At 38.7% G+C, this 24,308-nt stretch overlaps 1 protein-coding gene across 1 annotated transcript in view; it reads right to left on the bottom strand.

The window, feature by feature from the left end:
- Positions 1-455: 455 nt before the first annotated feature.
- The window catches only part of ANKRD55 (ankyrin repeat domain 55), a 50,610-nt gene continuing 26,757 nt past the window's right edge, over positions 456-24,308 (bottom strand). Inside the window, exons 7-11 of the mRNA XM_042825849.1 lie at positions 19,072-19,256; positions 17,209-17,376; positions 15,051-15,706; positions 9,917-10,018; positions 456-799 (exon numbers count right to left, since the gene is read on the bottom strand). Of these exons, the coding sequence (XP_042681783.1) occupies positions 531-799; positions 9,917-10,018; positions 15,051-15,706; positions 17,209-17,376; positions 19,072-19,256 (1,380 nt within the window). The 3' untranslated portion in view covers positions 456-530. The remainder of the gene's footprint in view (positions 800-9,916; positions 10,019-15,050; positions 15,707-17,208; positions 17,377-19,071; positions 19,257-24,308) is intronic.

Genomic DNA, 24,308 nt, shown 5'->3' with positions numbered 1-24,308 from the left:
TGTGAATATAGAATAGTAGAATGTGAGAAATAAAGACTCAAAAAAAGTTTGTTAAAACTTCCTTTTATTTTGAGTTTATTGTTTTAATCTTAAAATGCTAATTTTGATAGCACACAGCTTTGGAATCAGCATCTTTACAAAATGTAGAGAATCCCCATCAATTTGTGTTTCTTTAATTCTGAAATGTAAATCACACAGAAAATCTTATTCTTTCTTCCATTTTTCAATGGAGGGTTTAACAGTGAAGTGCTGCAACAAGATTGCATGTTATAAGGATTCCATTCACAAAATAGATTTATGGCACATTAAATACTTAGTATTCCCATAGAAATGAAAAGTATAATGAGAATGCCTATATAAATACACTGTGCAGCATTTATTATATGCAAAGAAACGTCTTTGCCATTGTTCATTTATACGCCAGCTTACAAGAGCATCATTAGCACAAATTAATGAGTTTTTACTATATACTTATCTTCTAACAAGCTGAGATATATTTCAGCTGATGTGTTTGAGGCCGATGCAATGAGTTAACTTTCAGCGTCTGGGTTGGTGAGGAATTTTTCAAGCTGTTCTGCAGGGTTGGATTTCTTTTGGCTTGGGATTGCAGGTAGGACAAGGCTTGGTTTCAGAGGCTCTCCTGATAGATTAGGCAAGAAAGAATATAGCAAATGATTGTGAGAATGTCCCCTTTTCTGAGATCTGGAGGGTGGCACTGGTGGGAGAACAACTGCTTCAGTCCTTAGGGAATTTAAAGGCAGGGATATAAATTTCTTAGCACCCTGAGGTGGTAGATGAGCTATAGAAAAGAAAAAAAAAAAAAAAAAAGAAAAAGGAAAGAAAAAAAGAGAACGAGAGCACAGAAAGTGAGAAGTAGGACATTTTTACAAATAGTAGGTTTGCTTTTTCTTGTGTATATACTTAGACCTGCTTGTCTTATGTATACTTAGACCCTGCTTTTGAAAGAAGTGATAAAAATGGATTAAAAATGCCTACGGCCTTTCAGGTCTAATCGTCAGCTGTAAAAAAGAATTCTAATATAAGGAGATTTACTTATAAATAAGACCAAAAAAGTTCTACTGTTTACTTCTGATAAATATGGAATTCACTCTTTGAAGGATATTTGTTGTGTTCAGAGAGACGAGATATCTTTTCTTCAGAAAATAGGCTGCATGAAACAGAACTCTTTTATGGTAACATATTAGTTTTAACAAAGCTTTTGTGGGAGAATGCTTTATTTTTTCAAGAGAAATTGCAGAAAAAAATTGTAGGGGGATGAAATGGACACTTGGGATGCTGTGTGGGTTTCTTAGGTACAGTCAGCCATGAATGCAGGACCAAATAAATATATGCTCTGCATGTCACAGGCCACAAAAGCAGCTAGTACCCTCAGCACACTTAAGACTCATACTGAAATATGAGAGCCACAGCTATTGTGTGTTTTGTGTATTACAGGAGTCATGGAAGAAGATGTGGATAAAGCATGTGTAACTTTCAACTTGCAATCAGCACTCTAACAGTGCTGTGTTTTGGACTTAACACAGTTTTATGCCTTCCCTAAATTCATGTCCTCAAGCTGCTTCATTCAGGCAACTTCTTATTTCACAAGTTCTTAAAAGGGGAATTCAAGACCTTAATAACAGACCTATTTTTCTCTACATTTGACTTTATTTTATTCTCAAGCATTTAATTTAAACATTCATTGCACCTTTGTTTTTCATTCTGACCATGTAATGAGCTTCCAACAGGAGTTAATACCATCCCTATTTTGGCTACAGTTTCTTCCTTGCTATTCTTCACATTAATATTTTCCTGATCACTGTCTCAATCCATCAGCATTTTCCTTCCATCTTCATCTGTCATACAGAGGTTATTAATGTTTGCATCTGAGATGTTCTATTTTTTGTTTCATCCTAATAGTCATAGCAGCTTCCAGGAAGTTACGGTGTTTATCTTTTTTGGTGACTTCATCCTTTGAAATAAGCCACAAATGTTTCCTAGCAGTCAGGTACTCACAGCCATTCTGTGATTGGTATCCACTTGTGTCCTGATTCTTAACATGCAGAAAGAATTTCATTATTAAGCAAAAAATGACTTTTTTCAGCCTTCTTCAAAAAGATAATTTTCCTGGTGCAAGTAGAAGGAGATTCTACAGAAGTTTCATAATAATGTGTAATTCCAGAGAAACTTCTGAAGTTAATAGTGATTTAAAATGTTTTAAAGGAGATTTAAATGAAAAAATTTTTATTAGAAATTACAGTCCACGTCATCAATTGGTGTGAAATGGGTAACTACTGCAGTCAGTGCACCTATGGTAAGATGGACCTTACAAGTTAATTTTAATCTTAAAATTCTTCCTAAGCAAATTAAACCTTTAATACACTTGATGAACTTGCAGACAGAATAATGGATGGAGTGTCTTATGTGCTGTAAATTAAAAAGACAAGAAAACAGGACATAAGAGATTACAGATAAGTTGATGTAACTTTCCTACCTAAAAAATTTCCATGCTAGATGTTTCTTAGAAGTAAGTCTTTGAACATATGAAGTCAAACTTCTCACTGCTCATCAAGAAACGTTATAAAGATTCACTGGGACACTGGCACAGAGGATGCAGGAGAAGCGAGAAATTATGTAATTTTAACAAGGAAGAAACACTGACTTTGCCACAAATTTTCAGAATAAGAAAAAGATGCATCCTTTCGACCTGTTGAAAAAGGCTCTTGAGGTGAGAACAGGTTTACAATGTAAAATTGCCTGGATAAATTGGAAAAATGACAAGAAATTCAGGTAATGAAATTCAGCAAAGGAATATGCAAAATACTTTAGATAGGACATTTAAGACAAATAAATGAAAAAAAAAAAAAAGAATCCTAAACCACCAAATCAGCTGGAAAAATGGAAATAATTAGCTAGGTAAGTAGCAGTAGCACAGCTAACAGGATGCAGTCTGTGCTCAAGTAGAAAAAATACACTGCGATATTTCAAACAGAAACTCTGAACCTTCCACGCCTCAGTAAAGAGGAAGCACAAAAGTCTTGTAATGCAAACACTTCTGTATCTGTAGATTTATCAAGTATATAGTTAAGAAATCAGAAATTTACCTCATTGAAGATATGTCATCAGTGGGCACTGGAGAAATTTTGCATCTACCAATTTTTGTGCTGTACACCTAGGTCACCCTGAAAGTAATGCCTCCTATTTATTTCCATATAAACTACAATGGATATAAACAGCATGATAATGCCATTTGATAGAGCATGTTTTTAGCTACAAAACACTCCTTTTCAACACAGTAACTACCATTAGCTATGCATTTTCACCTGAGATGAAAAGGAGCCTGCATGGAATGCTTGTAAAATAGATACGAGTGGAGATGCCACTGTTTCACAACTGCTGCAATCTCATTGTTGCTAGGACAATGCTGCACATGCAGCTGTTTTTCATTGGCCTGAAAAGATGGAGCTCAGAAGGCAACAAATCTGGACTATAGAGTGGGTGTGGTAGGGCAGTTCAACCAAGACTGGAAATGTGATCCACAGTCTTTACACTCGTATGGGGCCTGGCATTATCATCTTGCAGAGAAAGGTTGTCTTCTTTGGCTTGATTCTGAAAGTTCAAGCCTTCAGCTCAGTCAACTTCATGATGTAGCAATCAGAGTTGGTGTTTGACTGAGTTTTCCAGGAAATCCAGAAGGCCCAGCCCTTTCCTAGCCCAAAAGGCAAGGCACATCTCTTTACATGCTGAGGCCTGTGTCTTTCTTTTCAATGGGGTATTCATATCTTCTCACTCCTTCGACTGCTATCTTCAGTCTGGCTTGTAGTGGTGACACCACACCTCATCACTGGTAATGATGAGATCTAGGAACCTTCAACCTTGTATTTGTTCAATACGTACTGGCAAACTTGCATGCAGTGTTCTTTGTATTCCTGTGTAAGCATTGTCTGACCCATCACATGCAAACTTTGTGATATTCTACCATTGCCATCATCATTTCCAATGCACTGAAGCAGATATTCAGCTCTACATACAGTTCCCCAATTGTAATCTGCCGCTTTGTGTGGAGGAGCTGATCAGGATGGCTGTCAGGAATGTGGCCTTTCACACTGCAGTTGTCACTGCTGAAATGCACAGCCCACCACCTCACTGTGCTCACATCCACTGTTTGGACTCCATAAATGTTGAGCAAATGTCAATGAATGTCAGTGGCTGCCATTTTTTTCTACATAGAGGAATTCAATGGCACTTCCATGTCAGATGCCATTCCGCTGCCATCACTCACTTGGCAACAGAATGGAATGGAATGCTGGTGAGAAAGTTCCACTGCTACTGCCACAACACCAACATCTGCCTTTGGTGTTGAGGGCCAACATAGTAAGATAGGAATTACTTTTGGAGCATTCCTTGTACACTGTAAAAGACTAAAGTTCTTACCATCTTCCCTTGTACTGTGTGCCATATGATCATGTCAATATTTGTTATTTATTTATCAAGACTCATCAGGTATTTAATTGTGGCAAAGCAGAATCTTCACCGAGAGGATTTAATAATTTGGAAGATATTTTTCCATTTCAGACTATTTTCAGTACAGTTCAAATTTTGATTCCTTGGCAGGCAACATTGTATGTGACTTGCCTGGATCTTGGCAGTTTAATTTAATTCACTGACCATATTCAAGGTTCATTCATGTTCAGAAGTTCAGAAAATGGCTTAGTTCCCCTTTATTAGAGAAAAAAATAAAAAAGCTTTGCTTTAGTTTATATTGAATTTGCATGAGTCAGAGGTAAACACAAGATGCAAGACCATATGCTGTGTGACACACGGTAGAGTACTTTGTATTCATTGACGTTTTGGCATGAAAGCCAAATGCATAGTGAGAGTATCAGTTGTTTCCCTATGTTCAAGTATTCAGTGTTTACATCTGTGTGAAAAATCTCTGGAAAGCTTTATGAACTTGATAAGCCCGTAATGGTAGGGTTAAGTAGGGTGAAAGCTTTATCTTAATTTTACCCCTATGCACTGGGTAGCCATCACAAACCCGTCTTCCTTCAATGAAGGGAAAACCAGCATCTAAACATCCATACTGCCCACCTCGTTCTACATACTATACTCAGGACCTTTGGCTTAGGATGTGCTATAGGAATTTCAGGACGAGGTCACTGATGATTTTGAAATAGTACATATTATGAGAAGTATTATTATTTGTACTGAAACACAGGCTACTGAACCCAGCACTGGAGTCCCTGAGATACAGAATCTTTTAGTTGAGTCACCACACTTCCTGAAGTTATATAGAGCAAAAGCACTGGTAATTATTTGTGTTCAGAAGGCAGTCAGCTACCCAGGAATGAATGATACTAAAAGAACTACTAATTCAGAAAGCCTTTTTCACACGGAAGATACTCATCCTCAGATAACATTGTTAAATGACCTGCACAAATAGATCTTCCTTTTTTTTTCTTTTGTTTTTTTTTGCTCAACAAGTAATAACCTCACAATGGTTTCAGACCTTTCTTGCCACGTGAAGAAGTGAGAGAAACAGAGAGTTCTTTTGAAATATTTCTGTATTTGCTTGGAAAATGGTTCTGGCATGGTGTGAGCAATGTGTAACTGCTTTTAAATGTGTTGTTCAGGGTCCTAGGGAGGGGTGTGTGATGAGGTAGGAAGGATGTTTGGGTGCAAAGTAAGAGATGTCAGTTCATGACAAGGCTACTCAGAAAGATATTTGAAATAACTCTTAGGCCCTGAGAACATCTGCAGTACAGGAGCTTATGGCTTAAAGTCACTGAAATCCACTGCTAATATTGTCCTACTAACTTAAATTTTAAGATGTATTTACTTAAAGATTAAAACATCTCTTTTTTTTCATTGTCCTTCCTTTTCTAGGAGATGTTTCTTCTTTTTATTTATTTTAGACAAGTTTCAGTTCTCTTTCTAATTTTTGCTTGTTTTATCTTTTCAGTTCCCTTGTTGTTTTTTTTTTTTTTTTTTTTTTTTCTCTCCACTGGTTTTGTTGCATGCTTTTAGCACACATCTACTGCAATGAAACTAGTAGAAAAACACAAATGTTTGTACTCAAACTTCATTGCTGGAGCCATTTGCCTGAATAATGTCTGTGACTGGAAAAGTAATATTTTTAGGACTGGACGGAGGGTGACTAAAACTTTGGCTCTGACAGATATTTGGAAAGCTCCAGGATCAAATAGGTCGTTTATGTTAACAAAGAAGAAACTTAATCTATTTGAAAATAGAATCATAGAATCATGAAATCATAGAATGGTTTGGGTTGGAAGGGACATTTAAGGTCACCTAGTTCCAACCCCCCTGCTATAGGCAGGGACACTTCCCTCTAAATCAGGTTGGTTGAAGCCCCATCCAGCTTGGCTTTGAATGCTTCCAGGGAGGGGGCATTGACAGCCTTGCTGGGCAACCTGTTCCATTGTCTTACCATCCTCTCAGTAGAGTTTCTTCCTAATATCTAGTCTGAATCTACCCTCTTCCAATTTAAACCCTTTTCCCCTTGTCCTGTCTCTATATGCTCTTACAGAAAATCCCTCCCCAGCTTTCCTATAGGTCCCCCTAATCCTAATCCATAGTACTGGAAGGCAGCTGTAAGGTCTCCTTGGTGTCTCCTCTTCTCCAGGCTCAAGAATCCCAGCTCTCTCAGCTTGTTCTCACAGGGGAAGTGCTCCAGCACCCTGATAATCTTCATGGCCCTCCTCTGGACCTGCTCCAACAGCTCAGTGTCCTTTTTGTATTGCGGGGCTATGTAACTGTATGCAGCACTCCAGGTGAGGTCTCATGAGAGCAGAATAGATGGGCCGAATCACCTCCCTCAACCTTCTGGTCATGTTTCTCCTGATGCAACCCAGGATAAGGTTGCCTTTTGCGCTGCAAGCTCACACTGCTGCTCATGATGAATCTTTCATCACTCCCAAATCCTTCTCCTCAGAGCTGCTCTCAAGCCATACTCTGCCCAGCCTGTGTCAGTACTTGAGATTGCCCTGGTCTGGATGTGGGACCTTACAGCTTGCCTTGTTGAACTTCATGAGCTTGGCAGGGCTCTCCAACATGTCCAGATTCCTTTGGATGGCATCCTTTCCCTCCAGTGTGTCAACTGCACCACTCAGCTTGATGTCATCTGCAAACTTGCTGAGAGTGCACCCAATCCCACTGTCCAAGTTGAAAGCAAAGGTGTTAAATAACACCAATACCAACTTTGATCCCTCAGGAATACAACTCATCACCCATTCCACTTGGACACTGAGCCATTGACAACAACTCTCTGAATGCGACCATCCAGCCAATTCCTTATCCAGAAAGTGGTCTGTCCATCAAATCCATTTTTCTCCAATTTGGCAACAAGAATGTCATATGGGACAATGTGAAATGCTTTGCACAAATCCAGGCACAACTTAAATAACTTTTCTTTTATTATCTTGAATTGTTGTTTGGGCAATAGTGACACTTGTATAAATGTACTTTGTTAGTTCACTATGTGATGATTATTAACGCTAATAAGCAAATATTATTCGCAGACCATGTTTTCTGGCATGAGACTATAACTAAAATCCCAGTTGTTTGTGTGAGTTTCTACAAAAATACCAGTGATTCCAAAACATTTTTGTTTTTTAGAATTTTGCTTACAACAATATCTTGAGTAGAAGACAGAGAATGTCAGTAGAAAGCTTGAAAACAGAAAGAAAGCTTGGAGCTCAAGTTTCAACTGCTGAAGCAGTTGAAAGATTTTCTTTCTACCAACGAGGCAGAAATACCACCTCAGTATTCCACAGCCTTTCTCATTCACTGTGCAGCAGCATGGGAGGATTCTGTATTTCCTGTACACAATCTGATGTCCTCTGTAAAGTTACCTCTGCTGTTTCATTTTTAGTAATGTTGTCATAATGCAGTATTGCTTCATAAGCTCAGATCACGAGAGGGAAAGGATTTTATATTTAGCTCTGAAGACTAAATGCTTTAGAATCTGGCTAATCTACAGAATGACAAATAGTAAACTACAAATCCTTATTCAAAATACACTGAGGGATTTGAACACAAGAAAGTGAGGACGTGGAGTAGTGTTTGCATGCAAAGGACATCCCAGTCCCTGGCTAGGTCCAGACTGAGACGCTCACTGAGTCTTGACACTCTGCGTGGGCTGTGGGAGCGGGGTGAGGCATTCCTTGGCCTTTGGGTAGGAGCTGGCTTCTAACTGTGTTAGGAATGAGGAGCTGGCTGACACTGCAGAGGAAAAAAGGCTGCTGCTCTCTCTACTCATTTTTTTTTTCCAATCTTTTTCTCTCTAGTGTTACAGAAGCTTTCCTGAAACAGTTTTTAGAATGAGAGAACTGAATGATTCCCACTCTCAAGTAAGAACTAGTCTAGTGTTCAGGACAAGTGGGATCTGTCTTGGAAATTAAGAAGGAACTTCTATTTTGGAAACTTGATTGTCTTGATCTAATCCTCTTCTCTCAAACTTCCAGTAGCAAAAGGACACAAGTGCCCATTATGATATTTTTCACACTATCTGTAGAAGGGTCACTGCTTATTTTGGCTTCTGTCTCACATGGCTAACCTTCCTATGGTGTGCGTTTATTAAGGTGTTGTCATCCATCGCTAGTGACTCTTCGCATATTGCAAATCACCTCGTTACATCATCTCCTTCCCTGGTTAAATGCTACCATAGACCAACAGGCAAATGCAACCTTTTCTGATAGTGAAAAATCCCACATTTATGAGATTTCCAGTCTCCTCTGCTCTGGAAAGCAAATGTAGCACCAAACTCTCCTTTCTGTTGGTACAGATCACTTCTGTTAGATGAGAACTACAAAATGAAGAGGAGAAAAGAATTGTGATCAACAGTATAAACTCCATCTGGAAGTGAGCCAGTCAATAGTGAAATAGCCTTGGAGCTGATACAGGGGCCAGTACCGCATAAGATCTTCATTAATGGCTTGGACAATGACACAGAGTGCATCCTCAGCATGTTTGCAAGCAATAAAAAGCTCTGAGGAATGGCTGATACAGCAGGTGGAAGTGCTGCCATTCAGGGAGCCTAGATAAGCTGGAGATGTGGACTGAGAAGGGTCTTGTGATGTTCAGCAAAGTGAAATGCAAAATCCTGCCCTTGGAGATGAATGGCATCCTGCATGCAATACATGCTGGGTGGGATCAGCTGCATGGAAAGCAGCTTGTCAGAAAGGAACATGGTGTCCTGATAGACATCTAGCTGAACAAGAGCCAGCAATATGCCATTCTGGCAAAGACAGAAAACAACAAGCCAGGATGTGTTTGGAATTGTAGCCTGCGGGTTGAGGGAGGTGGGGCATCCACAGCTGGAGTACACAGCTCAGTACTGGGGCCCTTGCCACCACAGAGACACAGACAAACTAGATCAAGTCCAGTGAAGGGTAACAGGGATTAAGGGACTGGAGCATCTGATATCAGAGAACAATCTGAAAGAGTGACTTTTTAGCTTTGAGAAGAGAAGGCAGCTCAGAGGAATCTTATGTAAAAGCCTGGCAGGGGGAGGTAAGGAAACGGAGCCAAACTCAGTGACATCCATGACAGGAAAAGAGTCAGGGAGCACAGATTTAAATACAGGAAACTCTATTTAAACAGAAGAAGAAACTTTTATTCTGAGGGTGGTGAAACACTTGAAAAAGTTACTGGGAGAGATTGTGCAGTCCCATCACTGGAGATAATCAAAACCTAACTCTGTGGTCCAGAGCAATCTACTGTAGGCAACACTGCTGTGAGCAGGGGCATTGGAGGAGGGATCATCCAGTAGTGCCCTTGAGATCACCCATTCTGTGTTGCTGTGAAGAAGGGGAACATGTGAGCTCCCTCAAACCCTCAGGTGCCACTTACGGAGTCACGCAGGGTGATACTGTAGTGAAGGTTTGCATGTACTTACATCTGTGAGCACAGTGGTTGGGTATAGGAGCCAGACTGCTCCTCACAGGAGTAAGTTCTTTTATTTTGGGTTGGTCTATGGATGTCTTCTGAAAATTTTTACCTGTGGAAGAAAAATATAATCTATTAATATGTGAAAATAATTGTAAGCAATAAGATGCACAGCAGATCTCTGGTTTCTGGAAAAAAAAACCAAACTTCTAGTAATTCTCAAAAATATGTAATAATAATAAATCACCAACAAAAAATAACTCTTTACACATTTAAATTATGACTGATTTTTTTATAAGCTTTTCCCTTGCTCTTCTATAGTACAGTAATTGCTGTTCAAACATCCAAATTCCAGTAGCCAGATCTACATTAAGGATATTGGGAAAATAGATAAAGTGATTTTTTACACAGGCAGATAGAGATTGAATAAGGAGGAGTGTTTTTAAACAAAAGGAAAGGAGATTTAGATTAGGTGTTAGGAGGAATTTTTTTATTCATACCATGATGAGGCCCTGGCACAGGCTGCCAAGAGATGCTGTGGGTGCCCCATCCCTGGAGGTGCTCAAAGACAGGCTGGATGGGTCCCTGGGCAGCCTGAGGTGGTGGTGGGGCAGCCCTGCCTGCAGCAGGGGGCTGAAACTAGAAAATCTTTGAAGTCCTTTCCAACCCAACCAGTTCTATACAAATGGAGTTCAACTCCTAGTTGGAAAGTCAGGCTAGTGGTAGTCTACCAGCAGTAAAGATGAGCTTTGAGAGGGTTTTGCTGCAGGTGAAATATAGCAGAACTGATATAAACGGATACAGATTCTTATTAAACAATGCTTTATAGCAGTTTGTTTTTATCAAGAAAAATAGATGCTGGGAAATGAAAATGTCTAGTTGTGTTATTTTTTTACTGGCTATGATTACAATGAACTCTGGTGTAGTACAAAAAGAAAATACAATGTATTAAGTGATATTGTGCATTTCACTTTATAAATGCCACATCAAATATAATAAAAAAAAGAAGTAGGAAATCAACCTTCAAGTCAACATTTTTCCCACATCCTTTCCCTGTCTTGATCATATTCTGTGATGTCTGAGTCTCTCAAAATTTTACTTTTTGTTATTCCTAAATCTGAAGTGAGTCTTGTGAGGAATCTCAAGCTGTCTTGGTATGCTCCTTGCCCAGCATAGCATTGCATCACAGCTCGCTGCAGAACAAGCATATGCTCTGTTGGCATGCAGAGATAAGGGAAGACAGAGAGTGGACAAGATTCTGGTCCAAAGTGGCAGCTGATAAAGGTTGGATCACTCCATTGGCTCCTATGTTTAAAGTTAATGTATGCTGGGCTAATGCGTGAAGAAAGTAAGTGTTAGAGATTGCCTGTGTCTAACATGCTTTGTTCTCCTTTTCTCATGTTTTATGCTTTAGTTACACTTTAATACCTCTCCAAGATAATCGCCGTGTATGTAAAATTAGTAAATGTCTTTTATACAAATTGAGTCCTCTGTGCACAAATAAATAAATACATAGATAGCAGAAACTCAAGTCAGCTGCTCCCACTGGCAATTCAAGTTATATTGGTTTTATTGTGATGCTTACTCTGAGAACTAATAGCTTTTTATATATGTACTGTAACTGCCTTGATAAAGGGGAAGTTGTTTTTTCCTGTAAAGGAATATGTTTATTTCATAAACAGGGATATCTGGCAGGAAAACAAAAGTACAAAGCATAGTTATGTTTTCAAAACTAATAAAGAAACCCTGTATACAAGTTCTGGCACCAAGAGGAACTATTCTTCTGCTCTTCCTTCCTATATGTTCTACATGATATCTGAGAACAAAAGCTTTTCCTTCTTCAGACATTGTCTTTGTCACTGTAAGTGCATATTTATGATGGCACTTGAAATGGAAAAGAGGTTATTTCTTGATTACAAAATGCAAAATTCTTCACAGGTTGTTCTTTAATTTTAATTTTTGTTTGGATAAATTAACTACATTATCCTCTGTTTTTTTTGTTTGTTTGTTTGTTTGTTTGTTGTTTTTAAGATGCCTTCTTTTGCCCCTGTCGCTTGGAATATCTTCATTTATAAATTTTTCCAATAAAAAGTAGGTGCTAGTTTTGCAAAAAGGGATAATTGCAATCCTCGCAAGTACAAAATGCTTCAGGTAGTGGTGCCAGCTCAGCCATCTGACTCATAATGTCCTCTTCCAATATTGGCAGTAGTTTTTGGTAGAATTCGTCATTGTTCTTCTCAGCAGATAATAAGACAAACCACGATAGGTAAGTCTCACTCCTAGTCACAACAACCGCTCCTTTGAATAGGTGTCAGGACTCAGCTACTCAGCTAGTAAATTGACTCATCTTTCATTTCCAGCAGCACAGAAAACAGAAAAAAAAAAGCCTCTAGAAATTCCCATCTGTGTGTCAAGTGCCTTAGTAGCAATATGCACAAGAAAGAGCTCTGCCTTTATGGCATGGTCATGCAAGACAGTTAACACTGTGTGTCAGCTGAAAAAATAATTTTTAAATTGAGTTCCCTTAGATTATTGATGCCCATGATCCTCTTCTGGATACTCCATGATTAGAAGACCATGTGGAGCCACCACAGTCTTGAGAAACAGAGTATCAAGAGTTCAGGGTCCATCAAAGACCAGATGTTTTTCCCTTCAGCTAGGCCTCCTGCAGTAAAAAAGCAATGAGGAAATGTCTTTCTGGGAGAGCTGCCTGCGCAGCACTGCAGGCTGGGTGGGAGCCAGGCTTACTCTATTCCTGGTCTCTGCAATCCATATAGGCACAGCACTTACGGGTATGCTGGAGACCTGGAGGCCCTGAAGCTCATAAAAGCCCTTGTAGCTCTAATTCACAGTAAGGGAGGTAGTTTTAATTACAGGGGCAAATAGATTTAAACCACACACGAGCATGAAAAAGGGTAAGCTGTTCTTTTTATTATGAAAAAAATTTAGCCAGTATCTCAGCTGTGCAATGCACACCTGCCAAACGTTCTCTTATTGCACTTGCTTCAGCGGAAGTCCTTCATGCTGTCTGTAGGAATCTTTTCATTGTTAGAAAGTTTTGTTAAAGAGAGCAGGTTGCACACAGCACTGAGGTTGCAGCAGTCTCAGGCTTTTTTTCTTCAGAGGCAGATAATAAAGTGCCACAGGCCTGTTCTTTCTTTGGACATAGAAAAACAACTCCCATTGTAATAATTAGAAGGTAATTGATAGGTTTTTGCTCTCATTCATGCATACAGACTGCTCTTCCTCTATTGAATCATAGTGCAAAGCATGAAGCCCTGAGTGTTTTCTCAGTCATTTGCCTGGCTGTGTTTTTTTTTTGACATAGCATGTTCATAGAAAATCATCTTTCCTTCTGTCCACAACAAGCAAGGATTTAATCATACGATATTCTACAGTCATAAGAAAAATCTATAATTGTGTATTAAATACCATGGTAGGTATTTCCCCATAAAATGTATTCACAGTCTAACTGATTTCATCAAGAAATATTCCCCATAATCATCCTTAGGTTTAGTTTATCCACCTTAAGCTCATTCCTCCTCCTGCTGAACACACAAATGTTTCATTATATTTAGGTTGTAAGCTAGCCCTGCCGGTTTTCTTGTCTTCTACATGTGAGCTGAAGCTTGTGGACCTCAGCACAGGATGAATTATGCTGGAACATTCCTTGACAGACATGTGGAGGTTGGGGTTTGTATGGCTGAGTGAACAGCTGAAGAATGTACAGTAAAAAAGTAGTTATGCCTATTAACCAGGTCTGTTTAGTTTTCAGGAACTTGGCCTGATGTTCAGGAAGTGGAACTTTTTGAATAGCTCCTTTTTATGCTGGAAAACTATTTCCAGCCTCGATTTGCACAATGTAAAATCACCCGAAGTTCTGAAATTGCCTTATCTTCTCTTACTATTAGAAAATTGAATCCAGATTTGCAATTCTACCAATCTCTTCACTTACAAGTTAGTTTGCCGTGCCATGCAGAGCTTGATGGTTACCTGACTTAACCGTGGGCTCCTCTCAGAATGGGTTTCAGTTCTGTTCTCAGCATGTTTGCTAAGAGGAGGTTAGATTGATTTATTGTGTAATGTTTACTCCTTGTAATGATGTACTAGTAAGTTTGGCAGCTGCTCTTATTTGCTTCATTTTCAGCTGGATATTACAGTGGTTGGAAGGCATGCTAGATGTGTTTAATTTTGGCGTGTGACTAGTCTCAAAGGAAATGAAGTTCAAGAAACTGATATATTGAAGTGGACTCCAGTGCATATAGGCCATACAGCAAGATTCATTCAAACATAGATATGAGTCAAAGTACTAAATCCCAAACTGCAGTTTCAAGCTTCCTTCAGAATTCTGATACTCTGCTTCAATACTGCTACATTATCATTTCCAAACCACAGTACAAAAAGCATTTACTCTCCCTGTAAATTTAGCAACCTGAATTCATCCATAAGGAAACCTAAGCATAGCAGATTGAACCAATGGGCTCTCAGGGCTGGGGAATGGAAAGGGGTGACACTGTGCCCAGGAGTTAGCACATGCCTGTAGGAGGAAATGGGTACGCTGCAAAGTCGCCCAGCGTGGCACACATGGGCTTACCTGTTTGCATTGAGAAGCAGCTCCTGGCACAATTAGAGATTCGAATACAGCACAGCTCCCTTGCATATCCAGTTCCAGGGTTAAATACAGACACAAAACAACGTGTGGGCCAGCACGTATTAACTTGCAATTCATGAAACATGTATGTGATCTGCAGGCACTTAGGTTGCTCAGGTACCTTACATGTTTCTTAACGACTTGTATTTTTGCTGTTAGGCATAATCAGATCTCTGATTCTCATAACTAGAACTCTGATATCTATTCAGATCTCTGATTTCCCATACCTAAGCTTGTTGCTTTTAGCTGTCAGCTGATATTCTATACATACGTTATGTGCAGTTATGACTGCTTAAAATCGTGGACTATCCTTAGTTGGAAGGAACCCAGAAGGACCACTGAATCCATTTCCTGCATGTACGAGGAGAAGAAACTGAAAAATATATTAAGTAAGTAGAATTGTCACAGGAGTGACTTATCTATTTTTTTCTATCTCATCTTTCCATATCAGTAGGAATTATATGATAACAGAGAGATAGAAGAAGGAAATTACCTGATGGAGAATTAGGAAGTGAGGGAAGGTGGGGAGGGCACAAATGCACATGGTGGGATGTATCAGAGTTTAAGCCATTTATCTCTTTGTCTGACGGAGTTCTAGTACAGGCTTTATAGGAGAGTATTTGGTTAGATTTTGTATTCCAAGGCTTATCCAGCAAAGACTGGCAGCTGCTTCTGTGATCCAGCAAGTCATGTTCACTCCTACTCTTTTGAGACTTGTGTGCAAAATGGTGAGTGCTGGTCCTGGAGGACATGCTTGATGTTGTGCTCTGGGCAGCAGTTAGGAAGGAATTGCTGGCAGTGATTGGGGGGAGGCTCTGGGTTCTGATGGGCAGAAGTCCATGACATTCTGCTGGCTTCTTTTCTGGTATAAGGTACTTTGTGTCTGTGGTCCTTTTAAAGTCAGTAGTGGTCACACACTCATCTGGAATGTCTTTGCAGCTTGTATCCACAATGCAATCAAAAGTGGTGATGATGTCGTCTACTTCGGAGGTCTCCTCTGTAGCATATTGGTCTCTGCTTTTGTCTTTCTGAATGGTTTTCTGGTTTTCTTTTTTCTTTTTGCAGAAGATGTGGTTCAGCATACTGAATCTTCCTTCTTTCTTTAGGATTTTATTGTTCTGAGAGGGAAACTGATGAACTAACTCCAATCTACTGAAAGTGCAAATCAAAATGTGATGCCATTACTCATCAAATAATCAAATACTGTCTTTGTTAGCCTATGAGATGGGGTACATCCTGTTCAGATACATTTCTAGGGGTGGTTCAAGGAGGCAGAAAATGAAGATTACAAATTCATAGTTAACAAAGACTGATTATGATAGTACATTACTTCACTCTGATGGGGTTTGTTGCCTTACCCTTATGTTAAAGCAAGCTCAGCATAGCTGTCAGGAATAAGAACAAACTTTTCTGGCTTCAGCATCTACCAGCTGCAAACTTATTATTCTTAATAGTGAAGCAAGATCCAATAATTAGAAGAACACCCTGGAATCTTTAAGACCAAGTGGTCAGTGTATTATGTCATATTCAGAAAATATGATTTCCAGCAGCACAGTCACTGCTAACACTGTGAAAAAGACACTACTTCACATTCTTTTCTTTTCCTTTATTTTCAGTTCTTGCCTTGCCTTGCTTTTATTATCATTATTATTTTTTGAAGTTGCTAACCCATGTACTGAACAGGCCCAGCACAATTCCAGACCTGTCAAGATAATCACCTACAGTGGTGTTGCTGTAGTGATTATTAGATGAGATTTTGACAAATGAACTTTGCAGGCCTACTCAGAGAAGCAGAGCGCAGCACAGCAGGAGGAGGAGGCAGAGGTGTAGCATTACCTGTGTCTCACCATTCCGTAACACGGGAAATAGTACTGACAGCTGACTCGAAAGGAGGGGCAAGCACAAAGAAATGTGATAAGAAGTGTCTTTGTAAGTTTGTGCTCATTTGCCAACATTGAAAAACTGAAATGAATTAAATGGCAGCAGTTGAAATCGGAGAAATATGAAGAGAGAGAGGAAAATATAAACAATGGCAGAAGAATTACACTTTTTAATAGCAAAAAAAAAAAAAAAAAAAAGGAAACTGGGTAAGAAGAGATAAAAAGGAAACTGGGTAAGAAGAGATAATTGAAGTAGCCAACTAAGGAAGGCAGGAAATTATTTGGAAGCTCTTATTCTGAGGATGAAAACATGAAATTTATTTCACTGTCTGCCTGGCAAAGCTGCTTTTTGTTCAATCCCTTTATCTGATTATATGAATACACAGCTGATGTATATAGATCTCAATAATGTGGAAAGCATGCATCTAAACTTTGAAACTATATAGATTTCACGCACAAAGGTGACCGAGAAACATCTATGCCCACATTTTCTTGGTTCAGAACCTGGCATACTAGCACTGTAACCGCAGAGATGAATCTTCAGAAGATGACTAATTTTAGTGTTGCTATTTTGGTGGAAAATTTGGGTTGTGTATTGCTTGTGAATTGAACCATCACATAGGGCTCAAACCCTTCGGTAGCATACAGAAATAATACTTATAATCACTAATACTTATAATACTTATATAATACTTATAATACTAATAAACACTATTAATTTCTTTTCTAGTCAGGAATAACATGTGAGGGAGATGTGAGCTTCTGCTTTACCTGTTCTCCTGAGACAGCAGCTTAATGCATGCAGTGTGACCACAGTACATTGCATATGTCAGAGGAGTGTTTTCATTGATGTCTCGAGGGCTGCTGTCTATCCCCAGCTCTAGAAGTGTCTTCACACAGTCAGCCTTCCCCGCTGCTGCAGCCCAGTGCAAAGGTGTCCTAGGGAAAAGGGAATATCGTTAAAACAGATTAATAAATACACTATTGAAGCTATTAATGACACGATGAGGCGTGTTTTTATACTACTCATCTGGATGCACAACAACCATTTTAAGCAGTTCACACTAATTTACCCTCCACTGATGTAGCTCCCAGTAAAAGGAGTAAAACCAGAGACCAGCATCTGTCTACATGCATTTATTTAGCTGTAGTAAAGATAGATGTGAGGCTGGCAGTAAATATGAGGCTGGCAGATGCCTATATGTGGTATAAAGTAGCATCAGTTTCATTTCTGGGGTTGTAGAATAGAAGGAGCACCTGAAGTTTTCAGAGCAGAATTTGAAAGAACTCTTTGTGCTGTGCACTGCCTAGGGACAAGCCCTTCTCACTCTTAACACTGAACACAGTTAAGAGTGGCTGGCTTATGACTCTCCAGGAAGGTAACAGCAGAAAAAGCCTCCCTAGAACAATGAGAAAAGCTGGACATCTACCAGCCTGTAATTTCCCTTTTGATAATTTCTGTGCTCTTTGTTGGGCACAGACTGAACCAAATATAGTTGTCTTGAATTTGGTGGGAGAGTCAAGCTGATTTTCTTGTTGGCAGAGGCTTGCACACCATTGGAAACTTCTGTCCAGTTTCAGAATTGTAGTATTAGACACTTGTAAAATTTCTGAAAGCACAGAAAGCTCCACAAGGAAACTACTAGGTGAAAGAATAAAGATGACTTTTATGCCTGTTGCAGTCCCAGTCATTCCAGTTGAATGCAGTAGGAAACATAATAGAATGGAAATATACTATGTATTTATTGTTAACAGCTTATCTTTCCCCCTCTCCAAGTGTGATACCTTCTATGGAAGTAGCTAAGAATGCATGATAGGAGGTTTGTTTTTTTTTTTTAACTAAAACTCTTAGGTGTATATAAGCTCCTCCCTTCCTCTTTTCATAGAAACAGAACCTTCTCTCTTACATTTTTCTGATGTTTAGAAATGTCTACAGAACTGTTGATTTTATTTTTGTTCCATTTCATTGGACTTTTCCATAAAGAATGCCATTATTTTAAGTACCTGAAGACCTAAGCCAAGAAAACTTTGGCTTATGCTCCACAGAGCAGGATAGTCAACTCAGAGTGGTCAATTGAGTCTGTTTGCTTTAATGAAATTGGAAGCGAAATTCTGGGGAAGGCCAGCATGGTTTGATACAGGGATTAATGATACAAGGATTTAATCATGGTAAGGATTGAGTGAGAATGGAAGGGATTCCTAATGGTATCTTTTAAGAATACTCTGTTAGCATCTGAACTGTAACAAGGAAATGTTGACATTTCTCGAATGCAAATAGCAGCAGATCACAGCTCCAAGCAGCAGGATCCTGTTCCATTGTTTTGAGAAGAATGTCCATTTTGACTGAAAAGAAATCTAGTGGTGACAAGGTCCTTTCATACATAATCTTATCATTTCCTACCAGAACCACAAAGTTAAAAAACATTCATAGTAGCCAGTTGTTATATTCAATGTGATAGATGTGATTCGGACTGCTTTGCGGGGCTTCTGAGCAAACACACCATCTCTGTAAGTGCAGTTCATTAACTAGGCCATGGCCTGTGAAACAGGAAACATGATTATAGAATAAACAGACCTAGACTCAGGTTAATAGAAAGGAAGCAGCAATTTCAGTTTCAGGGTTTCCATGGTTACCTGTCATCTACATCGAGGGCCTGCAGGTTGCACTCCGGGACTTTAGCCAGCTGGCTGATAATATCACTGTAGCCTGCAGCAGCAGCAATGTGCATACAAGTTTTGCCGTTCTCGTCATCGTAGTTTATTATTGATGGTCCTTGGTAGTGGTCCAAGATGATGGAACACAGAATCCTGTTGCCAGTCTGGGAGGAAATTCAGAGGACAAAAGCATTTTACAGTGGAGCTTATATCAAACTGCATTTTCTCTGCTAGAGGAAAGTTCATGAAATGATAGTATTTTGTTTTATGCATACTAGCCTATTTGAATATGAAAACCAAAAGCTTCTAATCTCCTGCTGAGAACAGGATTTTGCTTTATTAATTTCCGAGCTGCAAAAATGATAAATAGTGTATCACTGCAAATATGTCCAAAAGTTACAGGGTGTAAATTACTCATCGAGTTTCTTTGAAATAGCTTGGGGTTTTAGCTGTTTTGCTAAGACAAAGTGTGGAACAATATGAGCTGACATATTTCATAGAAATTCAGGATTGGAAGGGACCTCAAAAGGCTCACTCCTGTAAGCCTGTCCAAGTGTACCCAGACAAGCCATACCAAATATTTGCTTAAGTGGTTCTTGAACAATTTCTTTGCAAATTTGCTCCAGTGCTTTAATATCATAATAGAAAGTTTACGCTGTTCCCTGACACCCAAATAAAACTGAACATTTCACGTCCTATCTCTGTGGAAATAGATTTAAAAGATCCTGATTTTTTAAAATAACAATACGGAAAAATTTATATGGAAAATTCTTCTTAGATCATAAAATTGGTACCAACACCGCTTCCTAAGCATACTGTGTACATTAAAAGCAATTAGTTTTTTGTTCCCATTCTTCTCAATGGAAGGCAGTTTAAATATTTTTTTGCTTTAATGATTAGTATCTCTGATTTCTCTTCACACTCCTGGTTGATTTATATCTCTTTGTTTTTGTGCCAGTATTATTATTTAGATTAAATACTTATTTCCTCTAATTATTATTTATTCCTCAGATGTATTTACAATCAACCATTATATCCCTTCTCAGCTATTGTCTTGCTACTCTAATAAACCAAAGCCTTTCTAATTTTGCTTGTAAAATGTTCTATTTCTCTCTACTAACTCTGTCCTTTTATGTTTTAATTGTGTTTCCTTGGGGAGTGATAATTAAAATTGTACCTATTCATACACAGAATTGTTCTCACGTCTTTGTACCAGCTCGAGCTCTTCCCTTTATCTGTTAGAAGTATTGCTTTTGATATGACACAGAACAACATTTGCTTTATTCACAGCTGTGCCCCATTAGAAGCTCCTAATTGTTTCATATGTCTACTTTCTTATTTTCCACAGACAATTCCAAATGTAGATTTTCCACTTTCTATTAGGAAGTTTTGTTATTATTACCAAAGTACAAGACTTGAATGGTCTATGTATTCAATTTTATTCTATGTGCATTATTTAAGATTTCAAAATGATGTGGCTTTCCGTGTATGATATCTCCATTCTCTCCTGTAAATGTCTTCCATTCTTTTCTTATTGTCAGATTTCACTAGAAAGGCTCTGTATTTTATGCCAAGTTATCAAAACAGTATTAAGCAAGACAGATTTCAAGGATTATCCATGCCAATATTTTTTTCCAGCCTTGCTTCAACATTAATTATTAATTACTCTTTACTTCCTGATCTTGAAGATATATCTTTGCTTCTCAGTACCTTTTCCCCTTATTTTCAAAAATGTCTGCTTGCTCCAAATACATTGTTGAAACATAGTCAGTCATCCAGTTATACCTGAAGCCTCTAATGCATGAAACCTCTATTTTTTTTTCTCCTCTGATATGATGCAGATTCCTGATAAAGTTCTCAGCATTTGAAGAAAAATTTCAGGGTCGTGGAATCTGTAAGCCCCAGAGCTTCTCTGTCCAGCTGAGAATTTTCTTAGTTTATCAAAATGTGTCCCTTTGAAATCAGGAGTTTTGCTTTGTATACACTTTACTTACTCACCTATTCAATGTAGAGTACTTATGGGCATGCCATCCAAGTTTATTTTCTATCATCAGGCACTTTATAATATTATTAACCATCTTAAAATTATTCTTAGTATTAATTCTTAGTTGTCTGAATAGTTAATGAAAAAGGAGTATTGGTCTTTATGTCCAGTAACACCTGCATCTCCTTCATAATAACTGTCTTTATTCTCCAGTTGCTATGCTAACTATCAGTTTTTTTCCATACTAAAATAATTCTTGGATACATTTATTTGGCACTTGCATCAGAGAATTCTCTAGTCATATTCAGGGCTAGCTGAATTTATTAGTCTACTGTATACTTACATAAATTCAAATTTTACATTCGGCACATCAGGTTCAGTCTCTTAGTAGTCTTGTACAATTCAACATTTGAATACAAATTTTTTCCACTCTTTTTACTGTTGTTTTATCTATTCACACACTATTTTTTCTCCAACCGATCTTCCATTTTCTAGACTAAACAAACCATTTCAACCTTTCTTCATGGGTCAGGTTTTTCATACCACTTACATACTTGGTGCTTGCTTTTGGCCTCTTTCCAATTTATCTACAGCCTTCTTCAACGACAGCACTCCAAATTACATAATTATTCCACCATGACTTTCATTCTGCCATGAAAAAAGGAAATTGCCACTTCCTGTACCCCACATGTATTACACTTCCGTTAGTATGTCCAAGAATTATGATTCTTTTTTTCTATCAACACCGTAATTTAAACCCTACTCAATTTGTTATCCACTTTGTTACTCTTCATTTTTTGTATCTTTGCTTTTCAGAAATCTGTGTGGAGTACTATTTTACTAGTTTCTGTTCATTCCTAAAATTTATCAGAAACATTTTTAATTTTGCATTCTACCAAGCAAGTCCACTGTGCTTGGTGCCTATTTGTTTTTACCTTTGGGTTATATACAGGTTTTATATTTCATTACCTTACTAAATAAAAACTAAATGAAAACTAAAAAAAGTCTTATCAGAAGTCATTGTGGAAAAGGACCCAGAAGTACTGATAACATGAGGTTGAGTATGAGCAAGCAATGTGCTTTTCCTACTAAAAAGGCTAATGGTGTTCTTAGCTGCCCTTGGCACAGTATCAACATGACAAGAGAGGTGATCCTCTCTACTCAGCACTGGTGAAACCATTCTTAGTGTACTGTGTCCAGTTCTGGGCCCCCCAGTACAAGACAGACAAGGACATATGGAAAGAATCCAGCAGAGGACCACCAGTGTTGTGGAGTACTGTTCCTGTGAGAAAAGGCTGACAGAACAGAGACTCTTCAGCCTGGAGAATAGGAGGATCAGAGAGTAATCTTATCAATGTCTATAAATACCTGAAGGAAGGGTGCCAAGAAGATGAAACTGGGGCTCTTTTCAGTTGTGCTTAGTTCCAGGACAAGAGGCAATGACCACAGACTGGAACACAAGAAAGTCTTGTTTGAACATCAGGAAGAAGGGCAACTGAACACTGGCATAGGTTTCCCAGATAAGTTGTAAAGATCTACAAAATCCACTTTTACGTCATCTTGGGAAGCCTGCTCTGGGTGGCCCTGCTTGTGCAGGAGTTGGACCAGATGATCTCTGCAAGTCCTTCCAACAGTAACCATTCTGGGGTTCTGTGAAGATTTTGTTGGATAATCAATGAGCTGTCCCCCACCAAAGAGTATTTAATCTGTCCTGGATGAGACTGATATGAACTATATAACGTGTAACATAAGTTTCCAAGAGGACTTTGATTATGTTATCCCTTCACATTTTCTCAACTGGGATACCCTATCAAGGTGTTACTTTGATTCATTGACATTCAAACATACTCTATCTAATAGCTGTTTATCTGAGAAAAGCTATTTATCTGAGAAAAACAATAATAGCTTTGAAGATGGCTAATAGCCCTCTGTGCTGTTTTACGTAAGTAGCTCTAGAAGTAATGCCTCCTGTATATTTCCATAGAAACTACAACAGATACAAAGAGCACAGTAACACTTCTTGATAGAACAGTTCTAAGCTTCAAAGCACACTTTTTCAACATAGTCACCACCACTAGCTACGCATTTATGCTTAAGATGAACAAGAGGTTGAATTCTGCAGTTGTAAAGATCTGCACCAGGAGAGGTGACCCACTGTTTCACAGGTGCTATGGTGGCATCACTGCTGTACAGTGCTGCACACACAGTAAGCTGAAGAGATGAAAGTCAGAAGGTGCCAAATATAGACTATATGATATGTGTGGTAGCACAGTCCAGCCAAGACTGAAAATATGATCCACAGTCTTCATGCTGGCATGTTGCTTGGCATTATTATCTTGCAAGACAAAGGTCTTCTTCTCTGGCCTGACTCTGGAAGTTCAAGCTTTCAGCTTAATCAACATCATGATGTAGCAGTCAGAGGCAATGGTTTGTCCAGATTCCGGGGAATCTAAAAGGATTAGTCTTGTCCTATCTCAAAAGACAGAGCACATTAATTCACCCTCTGAAGTTTGCATCTTGAACTTTTTCTTCAAAAGAGAATTCACATGTTGCCATTCCTTGCATTGTTGTTTTGACTCTGGCTCCTAGTGGTAACCCCATATCTCATCACCAGTAGTGTTATAATCTAGAAAATTGCCACTTTGAGCCCTGCATTTGTTCAACAGATCCTGACAAACTTGCATAAGGTATCCTTTCTATTTCTGTGTGAACATCCATGGGTACCAACTAGCCCGAGCTTGGTGGTATTCCAGCATTGCCACCATAATTTCCAATGCACTGAAGCTGATATTCAGCTCTTTACACAGTTCCAAGGTCATAATTGCCTGATTCACGTGGATGAGCTGATCAAGATGCTCTGCATTTTGTGGTGGGACATTTGTGTATAGCCACCCAGAATGCAGTCTGTCTTTCATATTGCTGTCATCACTGCTGGCTGCTGCCATTTTTTCCATATGGGGGAATTCAATTACACACCTTTGCTTCATGTGCACTTCCATGTTAGATGCCATTCTGTCAGACTGCTCCTCTGCTTCCATCTGTCATGTAAAAACAAAGTGTAACAGAATATGGACTGGAAGATTCAGCCTCTATTGCCATAACACCAACATCCACTTCTGATGTTGTAGACCACCGTAATAAATTAGGCACTATTTTCAGAACAGGCATCATAAAATTCAATTTCCTTTTCTTTTTCTTTTTCTTTTTCTTTTTCTTTTTCTTTTTCTTTTTC

Source organism: Centrocercus urophasianus, unplaced genomic scaffold (assembly GCF_019232065.1).
Source record: "Centrocercus urophasianus isolate 14NV4802_14NV808 unplaced genomic scaffold, USGS_Curo_1.0 seq_25, whole genome shotgun sequence".
Taxonomy (NCBI): Eukaryota; Metazoa; Chordata; class Aves; order Galliformes; family Phasianidae; genus Centrocercus; species Centrocercus urophasianus.
This window is presented reverse-complemented; position numbering and strand designations above follow the sequence as displayed.